At 39.2% G+C, this 18,171-nt stretch overlaps 1 protein-coding gene across 1 annotated transcript; it reads right to left on the reverse strand.

Annotated features, from left to right (window-relative positions):
- golph3a (golgi phosphoprotein 3a) lies at positions 1 to 17,870 on the reverse strand. The gene is made up of 4 exons (XM_022213354.2): positions 17,396 to 17,870; positions 14,976 to 15,107; positions 7,783 to 7,897; positions 1 to 3,456 (listed from the first exon to the last, which is right to left on the reverse strand). Exons 1-4 carry the CDS (start codon positions 17,603 to 17,605, stop codon positions 3,032 to 3,034), a joined length of 882 nt encoding a protein of 293 aa, XP_022069046.1. The 5' UTR covers positions 17,606 to 17,870; the 3' UTR covers positions 1 to 3,031.
- Positions 17,871 to 18,171: the final 301 nt, after the last annotated feature.

The raw sequence follows: 18,171 nt of genomic DNA on the forward strand, positions 1-18,171 counted from the left end.
TGTGATTAGGCACTTCCAAGCTCTTGTTTATTTTCTAGGGTCAAAGAAAGTACACAGACTAGAGGTCCCTTTATTTAGATAACATTGATAATCTCTCATATTTACTCTGCAACTTGAGGTGGTTTTCTAATGCAAAAAAACTCTATCTCCCTCTTCTCTTCATCCATAATCACTGGCCAATCACTTTCAGCCCTATGCTACATACAGTATCAGAATAAAGCAACATGTTTCACAAGATCCATGAGGCTGAGTACTAAGTGTGCTAGAACAGAACAGTTCAACAAATGTGAAAACAAAATTCATGAAACTGAGGCAAGATGAAATTAAGAACAAGGTACAGTTCATGGTGAAAAGGCTTTGTTGAATGTTTTGTACATTTTGAAAGTGCAGTTGAACCATGACAGATTTTCAAAAGCAATTTTGACAAAGGTCATTTGAATCTGTTCCTGATACAAAAACATCAGTACATACATTAACATCTGGAATGTAAGTCCATCTTCTGATTCTTTTGATCAGATTTTAGTGAGTGAACTAAATAATCCATCAGACTTTTCAAGTTTCCTAAATACAATGGATATATTTTGAAAGCACTTACAAGTAACTGCACAGTAAGGCTGTCTGCATATTAAAGCTGACAGCTTGGGAAATGCACTTGTCTGCCATCAAGCGAACACAAGCTCTGTCCATCTAATGCTATGATAGGTATGACAAGTTTAGCCTAGTTTAGCATAAAAGTCTGGAAGCAGGGAAAAGTTGCTAGACTAGCTCCATTAAAAAGGAAATATTGCACCTTTGAAAGGCTGAAGCCATCTGATTTCCATGTTGTATATCGTTAGCTAGCTGGTCAGTCATCCAATTCAAGAAAGCAGTTGAGAAAGGGTTTGTGCAGAGTAATGATAATGTCTGAGATGCGTGGAGTCACTGCCAACAGCAAACTTTGGTGAAGAAAGATCTCCAAATTTCCTTAAAATATATCTTCTATACTTCTGTATGTAAACATACAAAAAAAGCTCAAAAAAATATACTAATACATATATGTGACCATTTAGACTTTTTTTGTACTTGAGTTTGTTTTGTTTGAAGGAGCACTGGTATAAGTTCATTTTTGATCCTGTTTGTTTTAAAGTGACTGAACATCTAGACCTGTCACTGCAGAGGAGAGGGGGTGGAAAAATATTCATCATCAGATGAGTCTGCTTCACTAAAAATGTAAAAGATGTGAAGAGGTTTTATTGTTATTTAACCAATCTGGGTAGTTCATACAAACTTGGAAGGAGGAGAAAATCATCATGAATACATTTATCCTGCATTAAGCCCTGTGGAATACTTATTCTTTATATTATTCAAATCTACTGATAAGTGGGGAAAAAACTTTACATTTCTATTTGACATTGCTAACAGAGGTAGCTGACAATGACTTGGTCTGCTTTCCTGAGTTTGTTCCTGCCAATAAAATATGTAGTAAAAAAAGAAAAACATAGTTTGACAGTAGTATTAGCTCATACAGAAGACAAGGGTTTTTATTTGATACCACCTCAAACCATATAAATGACACATTTTAGGGCCATTTGTTTTATCAAGCAGATACAACTGAAATGAAAATGGCACTAGACCGATAAGCTTTGGGATTTCAACAGCTGTGGAATTTAACCTGGTTTATGCTAGATATGCACATATAACAGTGCATCTAGAGGTTCCACAACCAAAATGTACTGTATACTTCATTTTAAATAAAAAAAAAACTAGCCACAGCACATGTACAATAGAATGAACTGTTTTTACTTCCACATTTTAGAGTTGTTGACTGATATTTAGACAATTTAATTATCCCTCCATGACGGCTATCATTTCTCTCACAGCATTTCTACATGTTTGGATGACACAGGTTTGCATTATGCCAGCAGGATTTCTACACAAAGTCAGTTTAATAAGATTCACCATGTTTCAGTTGCTTTTGACTTGACTGTTCGCTTGAATAATTCTTCACATATTCAATGGGGGATAAGTCTAAGTAACTGATAAAAAGGTCATACAGGTCAGCACTTCTTCACTGGACCAATTTTCCACAGCGGGGTTAGGAGGAATGGAATGTTAAGTGGCACTGTGGCTCAGTTTTTAGCACTGTTGCTTTCTGTCTAGAATCTGTATTTTTTCTAACCATGTGGGGTTTTCCCCAGAGTCCAAAGACAAACAGGTCAATTAAACTCTACATTGGCTGTTGGTACAAATTGCTGCCTTTTTATGTGTCATTACTGTGATAAACTGACAACATGTAGCCATGCCCCTCTCCCTCAACAGTGTGGGATGAGATGGTTTCTTGTGTCTCTGCACATATCAAGCAGCTATATGTTATAGATGAATAGATGGGTTGGGTTGAGAGGTTTACACCAAGAAAAAAAAAAACACAAATTAGGTGGTAAAAAAAAAAAAATTAGTTAATCGCAGTACACTGTCCTAGGTAGTAGATATTTGGATTTGATCCCGTTAGCTGTCTTCTAACACTAGACATGAAATTCAAGAATGCTGTGTCACCAAGTAAATCATAGCCATACACTTAATCCCATTTGGTAGAAAACGCACCAAGATCATTGGCTAATTGGATAACCTTTCATCAGCATCACTTGTCTGTACATCACAGTTGGTTATTGTGTAATGTTATCTTAAGGAACCTGTGACATATATATTGTACCTCTAAAACCCTGACAGAAAATAAAGGAATATGAATCGGCATCTTGAATATCTGCTCCACCCATCAGCAACTTCATTCAAAGTTCAGAGAGAGTTATTATTTTTAGCAAAAGTGAACACATAAATGATACATGGGAGAAACAGGGCCATGAAGGATCAACTAGGACAGCAGTACTGGAAGGAACACAAATCAGGGAGAAAAGAGGGTAGCCCATTCCAAAAGTCCAGATAGGAGTAAACGAAAAGTCAAGTCACCATGTTGGGGCTTAGTACTCTGATTCCTACCCAAAAGTACAATGCCACTTGAATGCACCAACTGTTTGCTGTCCTATCTGTGGTAGCTTCATTTAGTGAAAGCAGCCACTACAGCCCATAACAGCTCATTTGTGTTGGCCTTCATACTCTCTCCCTCAGGCTCCAGTTCCAGCAGCTGCCGCACTCTCTTCATGGCCAGGTCATATTGATCATCAAGAAGAGGAGCGAAGGCATTTTCCAGGACATCAGAGGAATGGGCTAAGAAAATGAGTGCAAGCAGTCGCTTGTCCATTCGATGTGGGTCATTCACCCACTTGTCCAGTACAGCCTCCTGGACCTTCTTGATGAGGCGCTGCTTGATGTTGTTGTTGGTCAGAGGATGTGTCGTCATATCAAAAAGCAAGAAGTTCTGCTTCTCAGTAGTGAGGACACCTTTTTCCACCAAGTTTTTGGCCAGCCGTTCACGGACATTCCTTAGTTGATAATGAAGCTTCAAGGGATTCCACGTCTCTCCTAAACATGAGCCAAAAAACAAAACAAACACTGTAAACATTGTCACAAAAAACTGACCTGCACGTTTACACATTGGTGCTTTAACGAAGACAATTAAAAGAATAATGTCTGTAGAAGTTTCTTAGATGCTGCACTGAACAAACCTGTTGCCCCCTGGAAAGTGGGATGTCAATAGAAGCAATACATGATGTTAATTTCTGAAAATGTAATTGTACCCGTTTTTCATTTTACCAAAACAGTAAAATATGTTAGAAATACTAAGGATACTGGACAGTGACAACATGTGGAATGGCTGCAGCAATTAAAGGTGCAATATAACTTAGGGAAAAAACTCCAAGAGTGGCGCTGCTTCTAACGCAAGTGGCTACAGTCATTATTATTCAATCTGTCTAAATATTAAATTTGTGTGTAGCAGATTATAAAGACGCATTTTTTAAGAATGACACATCCACACATAAAACTAGAACATCACAAAACTAGAGCTTCTCATAGGCAAAAACTGCCTCTCATATAGACAAGCTGATTTTTAATTATCAGTCTTTGTGGCTAGCAGCATGTCTACAAAGAGCACATACTGTACATTACTGTTGCAATCAGTCCAGCTGTCCATAAAAGGTCTCCCAGGCCACACGTGAAAAAATATTGTACACTTCAGTTTTACGTAGGTTTGGTATCGTTTCTATTTTTCCCATTTCAGATTCACACACGACTTATCAACTCTGGTTCTTAATGATTCTCAAATCAGACTATAGTACAACCACCATAAGAACCTTTTTTCTGCATTTTGTACTTTTACTACCTTACATTGTTCTGATTACACTAATCCTCATGTGTTCTACCCCACTGAAAGGGGGGGACCATACCTGCTTGAATCATTATCAACCCATATCCAAGCTGTCCATTTTGTCAAAGGTCCTCGAAGGTCTAGTTAATGATCAATTGAAGGTTCTCCTCCATACGAACAATATTCTCTCCCCCTATCACTCCAGCTTCAGGAAACGAGATAGCACTTTCACAGCCTCCCTCAAACTCACCAATGACATAGTAGACTCGTTGGATCACCAATAATTGTACAGCTCTCTTTGTTGACCTTTCGAAGGCCGTTAACAGTGGACCACTCTATTTTGAAGCAACGATTGCTTGATATTGGTTTGTCTGTGCAGGTAGTTGGCAGGTTTGATAATTATCTGACAGAAAACAATTTGTTTGTTTTGAAGGCAACTCATCCACTGCTAAATGTTAATACTAGCATGCCCCAGGGTTTAGTTCTGGGCCCACTTCTGTTTGATTGACACTTTGGACAGTAATGTGTTTTAATTGATGACCAGGGAAAAGTTGGTTGCGGTCACCTTTCTCCCTGCGCTTGACTGCAGCGACCTTTCATACATGAATGCCCCTGCGAATTGTTTGCAATCTCTGGATTCTGTGCATCGTGGTGCCTTAAGATTTGTCATGGGTTGTAGAGCCCTCACTCACCACTGCACCTTATATGCTCTAGTTCACTGGACCTCTTTGTAAACACGCCGTGCTGTGCACTGGTATACTTTTATTGGCAAAGCAATCCTAGGTCTACTTCCCCATTACTGACGTGATTACATTTCTAAAACTCACAGCAACTACTGTTTACATTCCAATGATTTGTACTTAATAAACATGCCAAAGGTTCGATCTGAATTTGGGAAGCACTGTTCTAAGTACTCTACACCTGCTGCCTGGAACTCACTGCAGAACACACTGAATCTAAAGGAACTCATCACCTTTAGAACTTTTAAAAAAAATGTGTGAAAGACTTTGAAGGAGCTACTTTTCACACTTGTTGTTTCTATGTAAATTTCTCATCCTGTTGCTTTCATCTAGCATGTATTATATTTATTTTGTTGTGAGCTGGTGTTTTCTGTTTTAATTGATGCAATCTAAATGTCTCTTAGGCTGCTGTCTTGACCAGGCTTCCCTTGAAAAAGAGGTCATGTGTCTCAACAGTACCAACCTGGTAACATAAAGGCTAAAATAAAAAATTGACTTTTATTTTGAGTAAAATTTTAACTTTATGACTTTTACAGTGTGACATTAGTAATTTTACCAGAGATAAAGATTTGAATATTTCTCCATCGCTGCTCATTCACTAGTATGAAACACTGATTAACTACATGCATTAATTAACATGATGAAATGTTACTATGACACTCTCCGGCATTCTTTACAACAGAGTTTGTGAAGCTCTACTTGACAATTTTAGCAGCAGATACACAGAGCTACATAAAGTAATCACAAAAGTAGTGATGGCCGTCCTGTTTTGGAGTAGCATTTTTGAAATTAAGGTGTTTGCTACGAGACAATCACACATCAGCTCAGTAATGACTAAGCAGGATAACAAAATAATTTTTAGAGTGACCATTTATTAAGACAAACACATCAGGAAACCGAAGACATGATGGCATTGAGCTCTCACACTGGTGCAGATGGATAGCTATAGATACATACAGTGCCTTGTGAAAGTATTCGGCCCCCTTGAACTTTTCAACCTTTCACCACATTTCAGGCTTCAAACATAAAGATATAAAATTTTAATTTTTTGTCAAGAATCAACAACAAGTGGGACACAATCGTGAAGTGGAATGAAATTTATTGGATATTTTAAACTTTTTTAACAAATAAAAACCTGAAAAGTGGGGTGTGCAATATTATTCGGCCCCCTTGCATTAATACTTTGTAGCGCCACCTTTTGCTGCAATTACAGCTGCAAGTCGCTTGGGGTATGTCTCTATCAGTTTTGCACATCGAGAGACTGAAATTCTTGCCCATTCTTCCTTGCAAAACAGCTCGAGCTCAGTGAGGTTGGATGGAGAGCGTTTGTGAACAGCAGTCTTCAGCTCTGCCCACAGATTCTCCATTGGATTCAGGTCTGGACTTTGACTTGGCCATTCTAACACCTGGATACGTTCATTTGTGAACCATTCCATTGTAGATTTGGCTTTATGTTTTGGATCATTGTCCTGTTGGAAGATAAATCTCCGTCCCAGTCTCAGGTCTTTTGCAGACTCCAACAGGTTTTCTTCCAGAATGCTCCTGTATTTGGCTCCATTCATCTTACCATCAATTTTAACCATCTTCCCTGTCCCTGCTGAAGAAAAGCAGGCCCAAACCATGAGGCTGCCACCACCATGTTTGACAGTGGGGATGGTGTGTTCAGGGTGATGAGCTGTGTTGCTTTTACGCCAAACATATCGTTTTGCATTGTGGCCAAACAGTTCGATTTTGGTTTCATCTGACCAGAGCACCTTCTTCCACATGTTTGGTGTGTCTCCCAGGTGGCTTGTGGCAAACTTCAAACGAGACTTTTTATGGATATCTTTGAGAAATGGCTTTCTTCTTGCCACTCTTCCATAAAGGCCAGATTTGTGCAGTGTACGACTGATTGTTGTCCTATGGACAGACTCTCCCACCTCAGCTGTAGATCTCTGCAGTTCATCCAGAGTGATCATGGGCCTCTTGGCTGCATCTCTGATCAGTCTTTTCCTTGTTCCAGGTGAAAGTTTAGAGGGACGCCCAGGTCTTGGTAGATTTTCAGTGGTCTGATACTCCTTCCATTTCAATATGATTGCTTGCACAGTGCTCCTTGAGATGTTTAAAGCTTGGGAAATCTTTTTGTATCCAAATCCGGCTTTAAACTTCTCCACAACAGTATCTCAGACCTGCCTGGTGTGTTCCTTGGTCTTCATGATGCTCTCTGCACTTTAAACAGAACCCTGAGACTATCACAGAGCAGGTGCATTTATACGGAGACTTGATTCCACACAGGTGGATTCTATTTATCATCATCAGTCATTTAGGACAACATTGGATCATTCAGAGATCCTCACTGAACTTCTGGAGTGAGTTTGCTGCACTGAAAGTAAAGGGGCCGAATAATATTGCACACCCCACTTTTCAGGTTTTTATTTGTTAAAAAAGTTTAAAATATCCAATAAATTTCATTCCACTTCACGATTGTGTCCCAATTGTTGTTGATTCTTGACAAAAAATTAAAATTTTATATCTTTATGTTTGAAGTCTGAAATGTGGCGAAAGGTTGAAAAGTTCAAGGGGGCCGAATACTTTCACAAGGCACTGTAGCAGGTGTTTAAAGCTCTAACACATAGCAGGAGTGAGCTCTAGTTAGTGGGGTCTAGTGCGTAGCGGAACAAACGAAGCCTCGATTCAGAGAATTTTGCCTCCAAGAATGTTAGTAATCGAATTACTCAATAACTTGAGGAATCGATTCAGCCCTAGTACAAATAGATCAACTACCAGTGTGAGGCTGTGGGATGATGAAGTCACTGAACTCACCACTTAGCAGTTCAATCCAGCTCTGCACGGTCTCCGGTGGTTGAGTGTCTTTGATGTGTTTCAAAGCTTCATCCAGAAGCACATCACCTGTTGGAGCATCTGACTTACAAATCACCTGTGAATTTCAGTCAAAATGACAACATCCAGTTAGAAGACTTAATTATCAGAGTATAGCAGCTGAAATAGATGCAAAATTATCATTTTCTTTATTTTTGATAAAACTGAAAAGCTGAAACCAGATCGGCCAAGACATCAGTTGTTCCCAGGATTCTCCTGTAGTTTACTGTTCTGTCTAGTTGTCTTCCTATTTGAACATTTTCCCATAAATCTCGTACACCTTTAACTTCTCATTAAAAAAACAACAACAACAACAAAAATGACAGACCAGGTATCCCATTGACGGTATTCATGACCGCAGGCCTTTTTGATGTGTTATTAAACATTTCTCCCTAGTAGCACAGGAATACCACATGGCCCGGTATGGCTGGTAGCAGGTGTTGATGGTCACAACTCGGAAGATAAAGTGTGACTGTTCTTTAGATTAGTGAGGGAAACTTAGCAGTAATTTGCTTCGGGCCCCAGAGAGATAATTATCTCAGTCTTTGTTGTACCTTGTTGGTATTTTAAAGCAAGTAGTTGCTGAGTAGTGATTTTAGGATTCACTATAGGTAGGGGTGTAACGAAATAAAAAAATGACAAAATACAATTCAAAGATGCACGAAATAAAAAACGCGAAGGGGTGCCACGCACCACTGAGACTGATGATTTTTGACCCTCCTCGCCTACTGTAGCAAAACACTTGCTTCAAAATGGAGGAAGACAAGGTTGAGGAATTAGCTGACACTCCTTTGTCAAATAAATCGGTTGGGAAGAAAATAAAGAAAATGAGATTTTTGCATAACTTCCTACTGTTGGGGATTTTCTTTAATCTTTACTTCATATACATGCACATGCAAAGTATTGCGTATCATGAGCCCTGTTTTGTATTTCAAATCGTTTCGTGAGTTGACCATTTCGTTACACCCTGACTATAGGTATCCCTGTCTATGCAAAAGTATTATGCTCTCCATGTCTGCAAGTTTACGAAAGTCCACGTGACACAAATTTTGTAATCTCTCCAAATCCACTCTCTCATGGTGGTACTTTACTAACTTAACTCCCACAATGCTCTCTGCGTGCATATGACTGATGATAGACTGAGTGACCACCTTAGTCTGAGTGGCCACATTCTAAGCAGTGACATACTCCACCTGGTGGAATATGCAGGTATGGAACTGATGTACAACACATTTTCTGACATGCAGGTCTGCCTGATCAGTGACTATATTTTAAATCAATTTGATTATTAATGACTACTAGTCATGTATCAATAATCATTAACATCCCTGAGTAAAATTTAAGTAACAATGAATAGAATAGAATCACTTTATTCATCCCCGAAGGGAAATTCAATGATGCATTGGTGGTGTTTTCAGCTGTCCATGCGCATATCCTTAAGGTAGCATAATCAAGGCTTTTGAGTGGACAGTGGTGGGAATTGCAGGATTGCCAGGGGCATGACATCAAGGCAGAATGTTAACATGTATGAAAGTGTAGGGTGAATTAATTTTCTCTTAAAAATAGATGTACAACTGTAAAAAGCATTTAGGAGCATTGCATTACGTGTGCAAAGAAAAAGTATGACAAAACTAGTAATAATCCAGCTACTTCATGTTAAAAATGTATAAACTTTTTACACAGACACTGGTGTCACTGTTGAATCTTTTCAGGAAGCTAACTGTACAAGTGAGACTCATCACAATGTCATCCAAGAACATGGAGCAGCTTGTTTTGGCCTTGTCTGTGTATCCCAAGCTGTCATAAAATTATTGCCATGTGCACTTTTAAAACATAGAATATACAATAGCTGCGTCATCAGTCTTGTAAAATTACTGCATTCTGTCGTTCATATTCAGGTCACTTTTACATTAGAACTCTTTATGGCTAAATTTAGACACATAACAGTGACAGAGAGGGCCACAGTAGATGTATGTATTACACACGAGGTTAAACAGCAGGGTTTCCTCTACATGTAATTATTTGTGGTGCACCGCCACGGCAAAATAAAAGCCGCCACACCTTCAGAAAAATGGGTTTCTTTTACCTTGTTTTTATGTTGTTTTATGTTTATATTAATGACGATTATTGTATTAAATGTGATTTCGGCACAAAACGTGGTGTTTTTCGTGAAATGTGAGGCTACGCTGCAAATACCCTACCTTTATTTTGAAAAACCAACACCGGAACACCGGAGTCACTGCCTGGCACCTGCCTGCAGTGTTGCCAACTTAGCAACTTTCTCGCTAAATCTAGCGACTTTTTTTTTGTCAAAAGCGACTAGCGACAAATCTAGCGACTTTTTCTGCCGTTTTGGAGACTCTGACAGGAAAACTCAGCTCATTCTGCAGTTACTGTCCTCAACGAGCAGCAGGTGCTGCTATGAGCTTCTCCCCCTCCCAGAGCACAGGCTGTCAGTCCAGTAACCCCGCAGCAGACCCAGTGAGGGGAGCGGGAGACCCACATCACTCCGCGGCCAGATGACAGATGAATCGCGCATGCGCAGTCACTTCAGATCCCATCCAGACTTACAGAGCCATATAAACGAAAATGTTTCTTCACTCTCATGCTAAAATAAACCACAGCATTTAGCCTCTAGTGATAAAACATATTTTGGGTGTTTTATACTCACTTTTTGGTCTCTTCCACAACGTTATTCCTCTCTCCTACAACGTTGATTACAATTACATGCAAACTGGGAAATATGCAAAGTAGGCGATGACGTCATTTAGCGACTTCTGGCGACTTTTAGGACAGCCAACAGCGACTTTCCTTACTGAGGAGTTGGCAACAGTGCTTGCCTGTCTAACTGCTGCGCGCGAAATGCGAAGAGAGTAGAGACAACAGTCCGACGTGGAGGGAGAGAAAAGGGTGAAAGAAAGGTACCTAAACTCGGTTGCATTTGATACAGTTTTTTTCAAACCAGTGAAAACGAAATATAGATGGATTAGGCTACAGAAAAAATCCTGAGTCGTGATAAATGTGTTATTCATTGTTTAATACAGGATACGCATTATCATTATTTCAGAGAGATTCTTATTTTTATTTTATTTTTGTACCATTGACACTTGTTAAAGACAGATTAATCTAGGCCTAATAAAGCATGTCGAGTCTTTGGTTATACAGTAGAGAGATAATATTTTGTTGTAGATTATTTTTTAACTGTAAAATTAAATTTTCTGTTGATAGAGGAAACCCATTACGTATCAGATAGACGTTTTGAACAGCACGACATAACGTTAGCTTAGGTCATGCCGAGGTAATTTTCTGCCATGACTCTTTTCTGGTCACATTTTCAGATGAGTATATTAAACTATTTTCTCAAGAAGAGAAAGGTTCCAGAGGAAGAGACTCAGGTAACCTTACAAGCTCAATGTTCTTGAGACTTTTGTCGTGATGTAATTCCCTCAAGTCAATAGAAATGATGAGGAGACAGAAGGGCACAGTTGTATATAGTTTTGCTACAGCCTTTTACTTTTTGCCTCTTTGTTTACTGTTGTTGCCACAGCACTAGGATAAAGCAAAGACACAAGCTCTGTGGCACTGGCAGATTGACGCCTCTTCTAGATGCTGCTTTAATTTGTCGTTGTGTTTGTTGTTACTGCAAGATAGTCTTTTCAGTTATTTTCAATTAATGTACTGGAAACCTGATAATAAATAATGTATTTAGAAAAACATTCAGTTCGAAATAGTCATAATTTCACATTTCAAAATTTGTCGTCGTCGTCACCCCCCCGTCTTCCACTCGGGCAGACCTCCCCCACAGTTTAAAAAAATCCTGGAGGAAACCCTGACCAGTACATCAAGTGACATGAAATGCATAATAATGGACTAATAAACAAAAGCCTAAATCTAAACAAACACCAAGCTCAAACCAAACTGTGTAAATAAATACCCAACAGTCTCAGCTATTTATGATTTGATAAAGTCTAAAAATTCTGTCCAGGTGTGCTGATAGTCCAACTGCTACTTTAATAAAAGCAAAATAAAAAACATCTCAATATCTCAAAGCTGTGCTGGAGCTCAGGACTCAACCTGAGGATGGCAGCTATGTAAGAAATCATTTAATTGCAGCCAATAAACTAAGTGACTGTGATAGCTCACTTGTCTGAAGTAAAGAAAAGTACACAGTGTGACTTGGTACGTGTTGACTGTCTCCATGTTAGAAGTAATGAAGTTACTACTGTTGTTCTACACACATAATCCCTTCTCTGTGGAGACTATCTCAGTAAAGTAGTATTTTTATGGACATTTCAGTTTGTAATAGAAGTGAAATTGTAGTGCAAAGTAAACAAGAAAGGTGTTTTATTAGTATAATTGAAAATTGTGTTTTGGGTGGTTTTTGTGATGTTGTTTGACCGATACTGTTGCTGAAATGTAGAAAAAAAATCTTCTGAAATCACTTCACACAACTCAAAGTAATGTCACATACGCATGCCAGTTAATGCAGTGTAGTTCAGACTTGAGCAGTGTTGAGAGTAACAGAAATTGTACTAGATATGACCTAATGCGATTGTCACCAAAACTGTAACAGGAAAATGACCAAGGTGTCCATTCAGAAAAAAAAATTCAACTGCCATTAGATTGGAAGGAGTGCATGTCTAAAACGGGCTACAGAAATGAAACCCACTTGCAGCTTAGGAAAGGTTGTTTTTTTTGATTGAGTGCTTTCCAGCGCCATCCCAAAGCTTTTCTGCCAGATAAACACCATATGGGCACAACCCATAAGTGAATCATCTTTTGAAAGATGTTGCTGGTCTGTAGTGGAGAAAACAAGCAGTTGAACTCTTGCGAATGTTAGTTTTGCAGCCCACAGAGAAATAAAGGAAGCGGTTCAATGTTTGGAAATAATAATCAGATTTAGAAAGGAGACTGTCTGTTGTATCACTGTAGAACAAGGGACATGGATATTGTGCTTTTTCCATTAGCCTTGTAGTTCCAAGTATAACCAATTTATACTAAATGTAGTTTGAAGCAGAAATAATCAAAAGCCTAATGTATTTTTTTAATTAAAAAAAAGATAGTATCTCCCAACATCCTCATTATAATGAAAAACACATTACCGTATTTTCACGACTATAAGGCGCACATAAAATTCTTAGATTTTCTTCAAATTGTGCGGCGCGCCCTATGGTGCAGTGCGTCCTGTGTGTGTTGTTGTTGTAAGGCGGACGTAGACCAGGTGGTTTTTTCCACGCATCACCATCGCTGTTGATCTGTGACTCTATGCGTGCCCATCTCACAGCCGATGTGAAAAAACAAGTGAAGCAAATGAACTCTGAGCTTGCTGTCATTCCGGGAGGCCTGACAAAGGAACTCCAACCGCTGGACATCGGTGTGAACCGGCCGTTCAAAGTAAGGCTGCGAGCGGCGTGGGAGCGATGGATGACCGATGGGGACCACAGTTTCACTAAGAGTGGAAGGCAGCGCCGGGCGAGTTACGCCACAATTTGCGAATGGATTATAAATGCTTGGGCTAACATGTCTGCTGGCACTGTTGTTTGAGCTTTCGCAAAAGCCGGCATCATTTCCGAGGCGCCGCACGGCACGGAAAGTGACTCTGACAGTGAAGAAAGTGAACCTGGCATGTTTGATGGAGGTTTAGCGCAGCTGTTCAATTCAGAAACAGAGGATGAGGACTTCCATGGGTTTGATTGATGACGATTACCGGTAAAAAAAAAAAAAAAAAAAAAAGTGAATACCAAACTCCGTTTTGCTCCCGCTCTATTTTTAAATACGCACACTTGTGTGCTTGTTTTATCTGTGTTTTACCATGCCCGCGCCTATTGATGATTAAAAAATGTTAGTACTTTGTAATCAATACTTAAATAAAGCACAACCAAACTCAGTTTTGCTCCGGCTCTATTTTTAAATACGCACACTTGTATGCTTGTGTGTGTGTTGTTGTTGTAAGGCCGACGTAGTAGAGGACACCATGAGAACGTTAAAGGGGGAAGTGTGGGCGTGGATTGTATATAAAACCCTCGCCATATAATCAGGTGCGCCTTATGTGTGTTTTAAATACAGTAATGGCACACATAACTGAGACTGCGCCTTTTGGTACAGTGCGCCTTTTGGTCGTGAAAATACGGTACTTGATACATTTTTGTTGCAGTTCTAAAGTTCTTTATGCTTTACAAAATTTTTCAACTTAGGACGACATGTGTTCCCTGGGAGAAGCATAACCACAGGGCTGTAGACTTTAACCTTTAATGAAGGTTGTTGCTAGAGGTACGGACCCGTACCCGTAGCCTGTGGACTACGGATACGGCACTTGCCATTTGCCAATCAGATACGCAAGATCTGGTCACGTGACTCCCGGTAGACGCTAGCTGTACGGACCCGTAGCATCGGTACGACAGGTACGGACCCTAAACCTGACCCTAACACTAACCCTAACCTTAACCTTTGCTTACCTTTCAACAGTTTGCAGTGGTTAGCAGCTTCTCGACTCGCGAGACTCGCGTACGGGTCCGTATCTGTCTGGCAAATGGAAAGTGCCGTACCCGTAGCCTGTGGGCTACGGATACGGACCCGTATCCGTAGACACTACCTTTAATGAATTTAGGTACTATGAGGTTCTTGTTACAAGTTTGTTGGAAGTGACCATGTCTTTTTGCAAATTACTGTGCAGGTTACTATAAGGGTTGATGCTCCATGTCAATTCCCACACCAATGTGAGTTAAAGAGATGATTAGAAACTGTGCACCCGCTGGACAACAAAGACGAAAAGGAAAATGATTTATCTGAATGACAAGATATACAAATATGAACATAACATGCAAATGCTTTTCTTTTCTGACTTAGCGAAAAGTTCATCATTTCATTTACAGTTATGGCTAGAAAAAAAGAAGGGTTCAACTCAGTACTGACTTGTGATTTCAGGTCTGTCACTACACTCTTGATCTGCCTATTATCATTTCTAATATAGTGCATACTTGGTTGTTCCATTATAGAGATGCTGTGAGTTGGAAAAACAGATTTATTCCACTATGCGTTTTTTTAATGTAATTTAATTAAATATTACATTCTGCATTTATATTTTTATATTTGTCTAGTACATTTATGCAGTAAAAGCGGAAACATATATCTCCTACCTTCCTGGCCAGCAGACCTTTCCTCCTCATGCCACAAGCCTCCAGCTGAAGGCGTCCTCGTAGAGCTAGTTCAATCAGCATGCACCCTCGCAATCCTGATGAAATGCAGTCATTCCAGAATGAGGTGTAGCCCTACATAATGGGAACACATAATTAGAATTGAGTTTTGTCACAGAGTTACCCTTTCCATTACAACAGGAGTACGTGAGGAATTCCCGATGGTCACGCCGAATGGCTTTGTGAGTCAAATATCAACTTCTGTTTTATGCACTGTCTGATTAAATTATCGCAACATGTTTGGCATCAGAAGTGTGGCACCAAAATGGTACTCCCTGATTCAAATTAGCCGATACTAAATTTTGACATCAACATTGTATGCATGTGTGTTCCTTTAGGCAACTAACAGACTAAATATGAAATAGAGACAGACTGTTGACAGTTAAAATGCAGGTCATGGCGGTTAGTAAAACATTTGAAAATCTAAACAGTTAAGCCCATGTTGCCTCATTCTTGATATTGACAAACTGCTAATAGGTTGTTTATGACAACCTATTAGGTTATATTCATATTCAGATCAGAAAGCAATTCCTCAGTACACTTGATAAAACACAGTATAATATAAATAAAAACATAGCTAGAAACAGATGGATAGATCCAATCTGTAATTTGGGAGGAAATACCTGTTGAAACGGACAGACATGCATCACCAGACAAACTTATCAGCATTTGTGCATTTCAAAAGATTCTCTCTATACAATCTTTTTCTCCTGCTTTCCCCATTTAATGACCATTGCTGTGAAAATTTTTTTTTTACCATGTTGGTGTGTCCATAAAGTATTTTTTTTAATATGTTAGACGACACAGAGGAGCAAAATATGCAGCCAAAGCAATATTGAAGCAATTCCACCTTAAAACTGCAGTGCACCAGTCGCATGTAAGAAAACATGGTCTCACACAGCCAGGGTTTATTAGGCAACAAATCTAAAGAATCAATCATTTGACTTGCAGATTGGGGAATTCAATATCATTCCTTTTCAGAAGTCTTTGATGACAGGACAACAGGGTAAGCTGTGTTTGGATTGTCCACTCTCTCAATATAATGTTTGCTAGATGCACAAAAACTCACTGGGACTATTTAGTAACATGTACTAAAGATAAATATTTGTGCAATATATATTTATCATTATCCCCATCACACAAACAAATGCCAGAACTTTCACAACACACTTGAAGACACAAAGTTGCTAAAAATGCACAACACAAATCTGCGCATAAAAAGCTTTTACATTGTAGTTTGGGTGTACTGTACCCACCCACACAGGTGTAATTGGGACTGCAGCTGTAACTATGTTATCATCATTTGATGTCAAAAATATTAACTGTAACATTGGAAATAGTCTGATACATAAAAATAACAGTTCTTTTTCTAAGCTCCATTTTTGTTACAGCTCTCATGCAAAAATTTCATGAGTCAGCTACAATTAATTAATTTACAATTAAACTGAGTAACTTGCGTGTCAACCATGGTTCTTACTGTACTATGGTAAACTTAAGAGGTATGTGAACAGAGGTAAGCATGGTCCAGCCTAGGCCAGGGCACTGAAAGATGTCCCTAATTTTCAAATCCCAACATTAACAGTTATGAGGATTTCTATTCAAATTATAGCTAAATACAATTCTGTAAATTTCCCCGCTGTGGGATAAATAAAGGTTTAATCTATCTATCTATCTTGACTAAGAGGTTCCACAAGAGAGGATTTGGGTGTACTATATTATCGACTTAACTGAAATAAATTTGCAAACTTCATTTGTGCTTTGAAAGTTTTCTTCCTGCTGTTCAATGGCAATGCATTTGAATTACCTCCACTAGGATTCGACAACAAGAGAGGCAATAAGAATCACCTTTAAATGGGTGCTGTACCTCCCAGCCATTTACTGCTTGTTTTACGTAAATACCTTATATTCATACCTTACGGCAACGGATTTATGACTTTACTTCACGACATTATTCAGCGTTTCTGTGAGCACATCATTATAGTCCATTTGTCTGAATATCACTGGCCACTATTAGATTTTGTTGCTGTGTATCCTGTTACCCTAGTAGTGTAACTGTCACAACAAAGACCGTCACAAGACAGAAGCAAATCTTGTGAACAGTGCAAACTGAATGTAAACGATTGTTTCTTAGCACAACCATGTCTCATCGAAAGACATTAGCTAGCTCGACGAAGAGTGACGAGGCCTATCATTGTTGTTAGCCTATCTTACATTACAGTAAAAAAGAATGCTAACTTCACTGATGCTATGTGGGTTAAGAAAATGCAGCTGCCGTTAACGTTAGCTTGGGTAACATCCCATCGTTTAGCATTAACATTTACCTTATTTTCACATCGTTAGAGAGCAGGATTTATTACCGTTACCTCTCGGTCTTTCAGTCCTAATAGCAACACTTCCTCCATCAATGTGAGCCGTGTTTCCTTGGAGTCTCCCGAATCATCGTCGTCCTGCTCGTCTCCCCGCCGGGGATCATGGTCCTCTTGGCCGGACGGACGGTCTTTCTCAGTGGCGTTGCGCGAGGCTTCTGTCCGCCTTTGCACGAGGCCCGAACTCCTCTGAGTCAAGGAAGTCATGTCTGCCGGCGCGTTGGCTAAACAACGAGGAAAAAACACGTCTCGGACAGCGTTGCCCGAGATGTTTCACTCGATAATTTGTCAACCATAAAGCAGTTACCTCTAGTATTTTTCCAGTTGAACACTGCGGCCAGGGTACCCTTTGCTAGTACAACTACAGCTCCCCTTCCTTGACTTTGCCCGCAACAATTTAATGTCTATCTAATATGGCGCCTTGTAGTGAATGTGGTACCGAACTTATCCAGCAGGTAGAGGCCGCGATAACCACAATACCAAATAACTTTAGGTTACACTGAATGCCACATCAGCTGTTTAAATCATACCACCTTTATTTGTTACGGCACATACGACCTTATATATATGTATATATATATATATGTATATATATATATGTATATATATATATGTATATGTATATGTATATGTGTATATGTATATGTATATGTATATATATATATATATATATATATATATATATATATATATATATACATATATATATATATACACACACACACACACACAAGGGGCTGACCATGTTCTGAAAATATGAAATATAATATATG

The sequence above is a fragment of the Acanthochromis polyacanthus genome, chromosome 7 (assembly GCF_021347895.1).
Source record: "Acanthochromis polyacanthus isolate Apoly-LR-REF ecotype Palm Island chromosome 7, KAUST_Apoly_ChrSc, whole genome shotgun sequence".
Lineage (NCBI taxonomy): Eukaryota > Metazoa > Chordata > Actinopteri > Pomacentridae > Acanthochromis > Acanthochromis polyacanthus.

Bases quoted from the DNA above. Each gene is read 5' to 3' on its own strand.
- golph3a (XM_022213354.2), bottom strand. From the start codon at position 17,605: ATGACTTCCTTGACTCAGAGGAGTTCGGGCCTCGTGCAAAGGCGGACA. The intron at 15,108-17,395 runs GTAACGGTAATA...CCCATTATGTAG, and splicing joins TAGGACTGAAAGACCGAGAG to GGCTACACCTCATTCTGGAA. The intron at 7,898-14,975 runs GTAGGAGATATA...TGAAATTCACAG, and splicing joins AAGGTCTGCTGGCCAGGAAG to GTGATTTGTAAGTCAGATGC.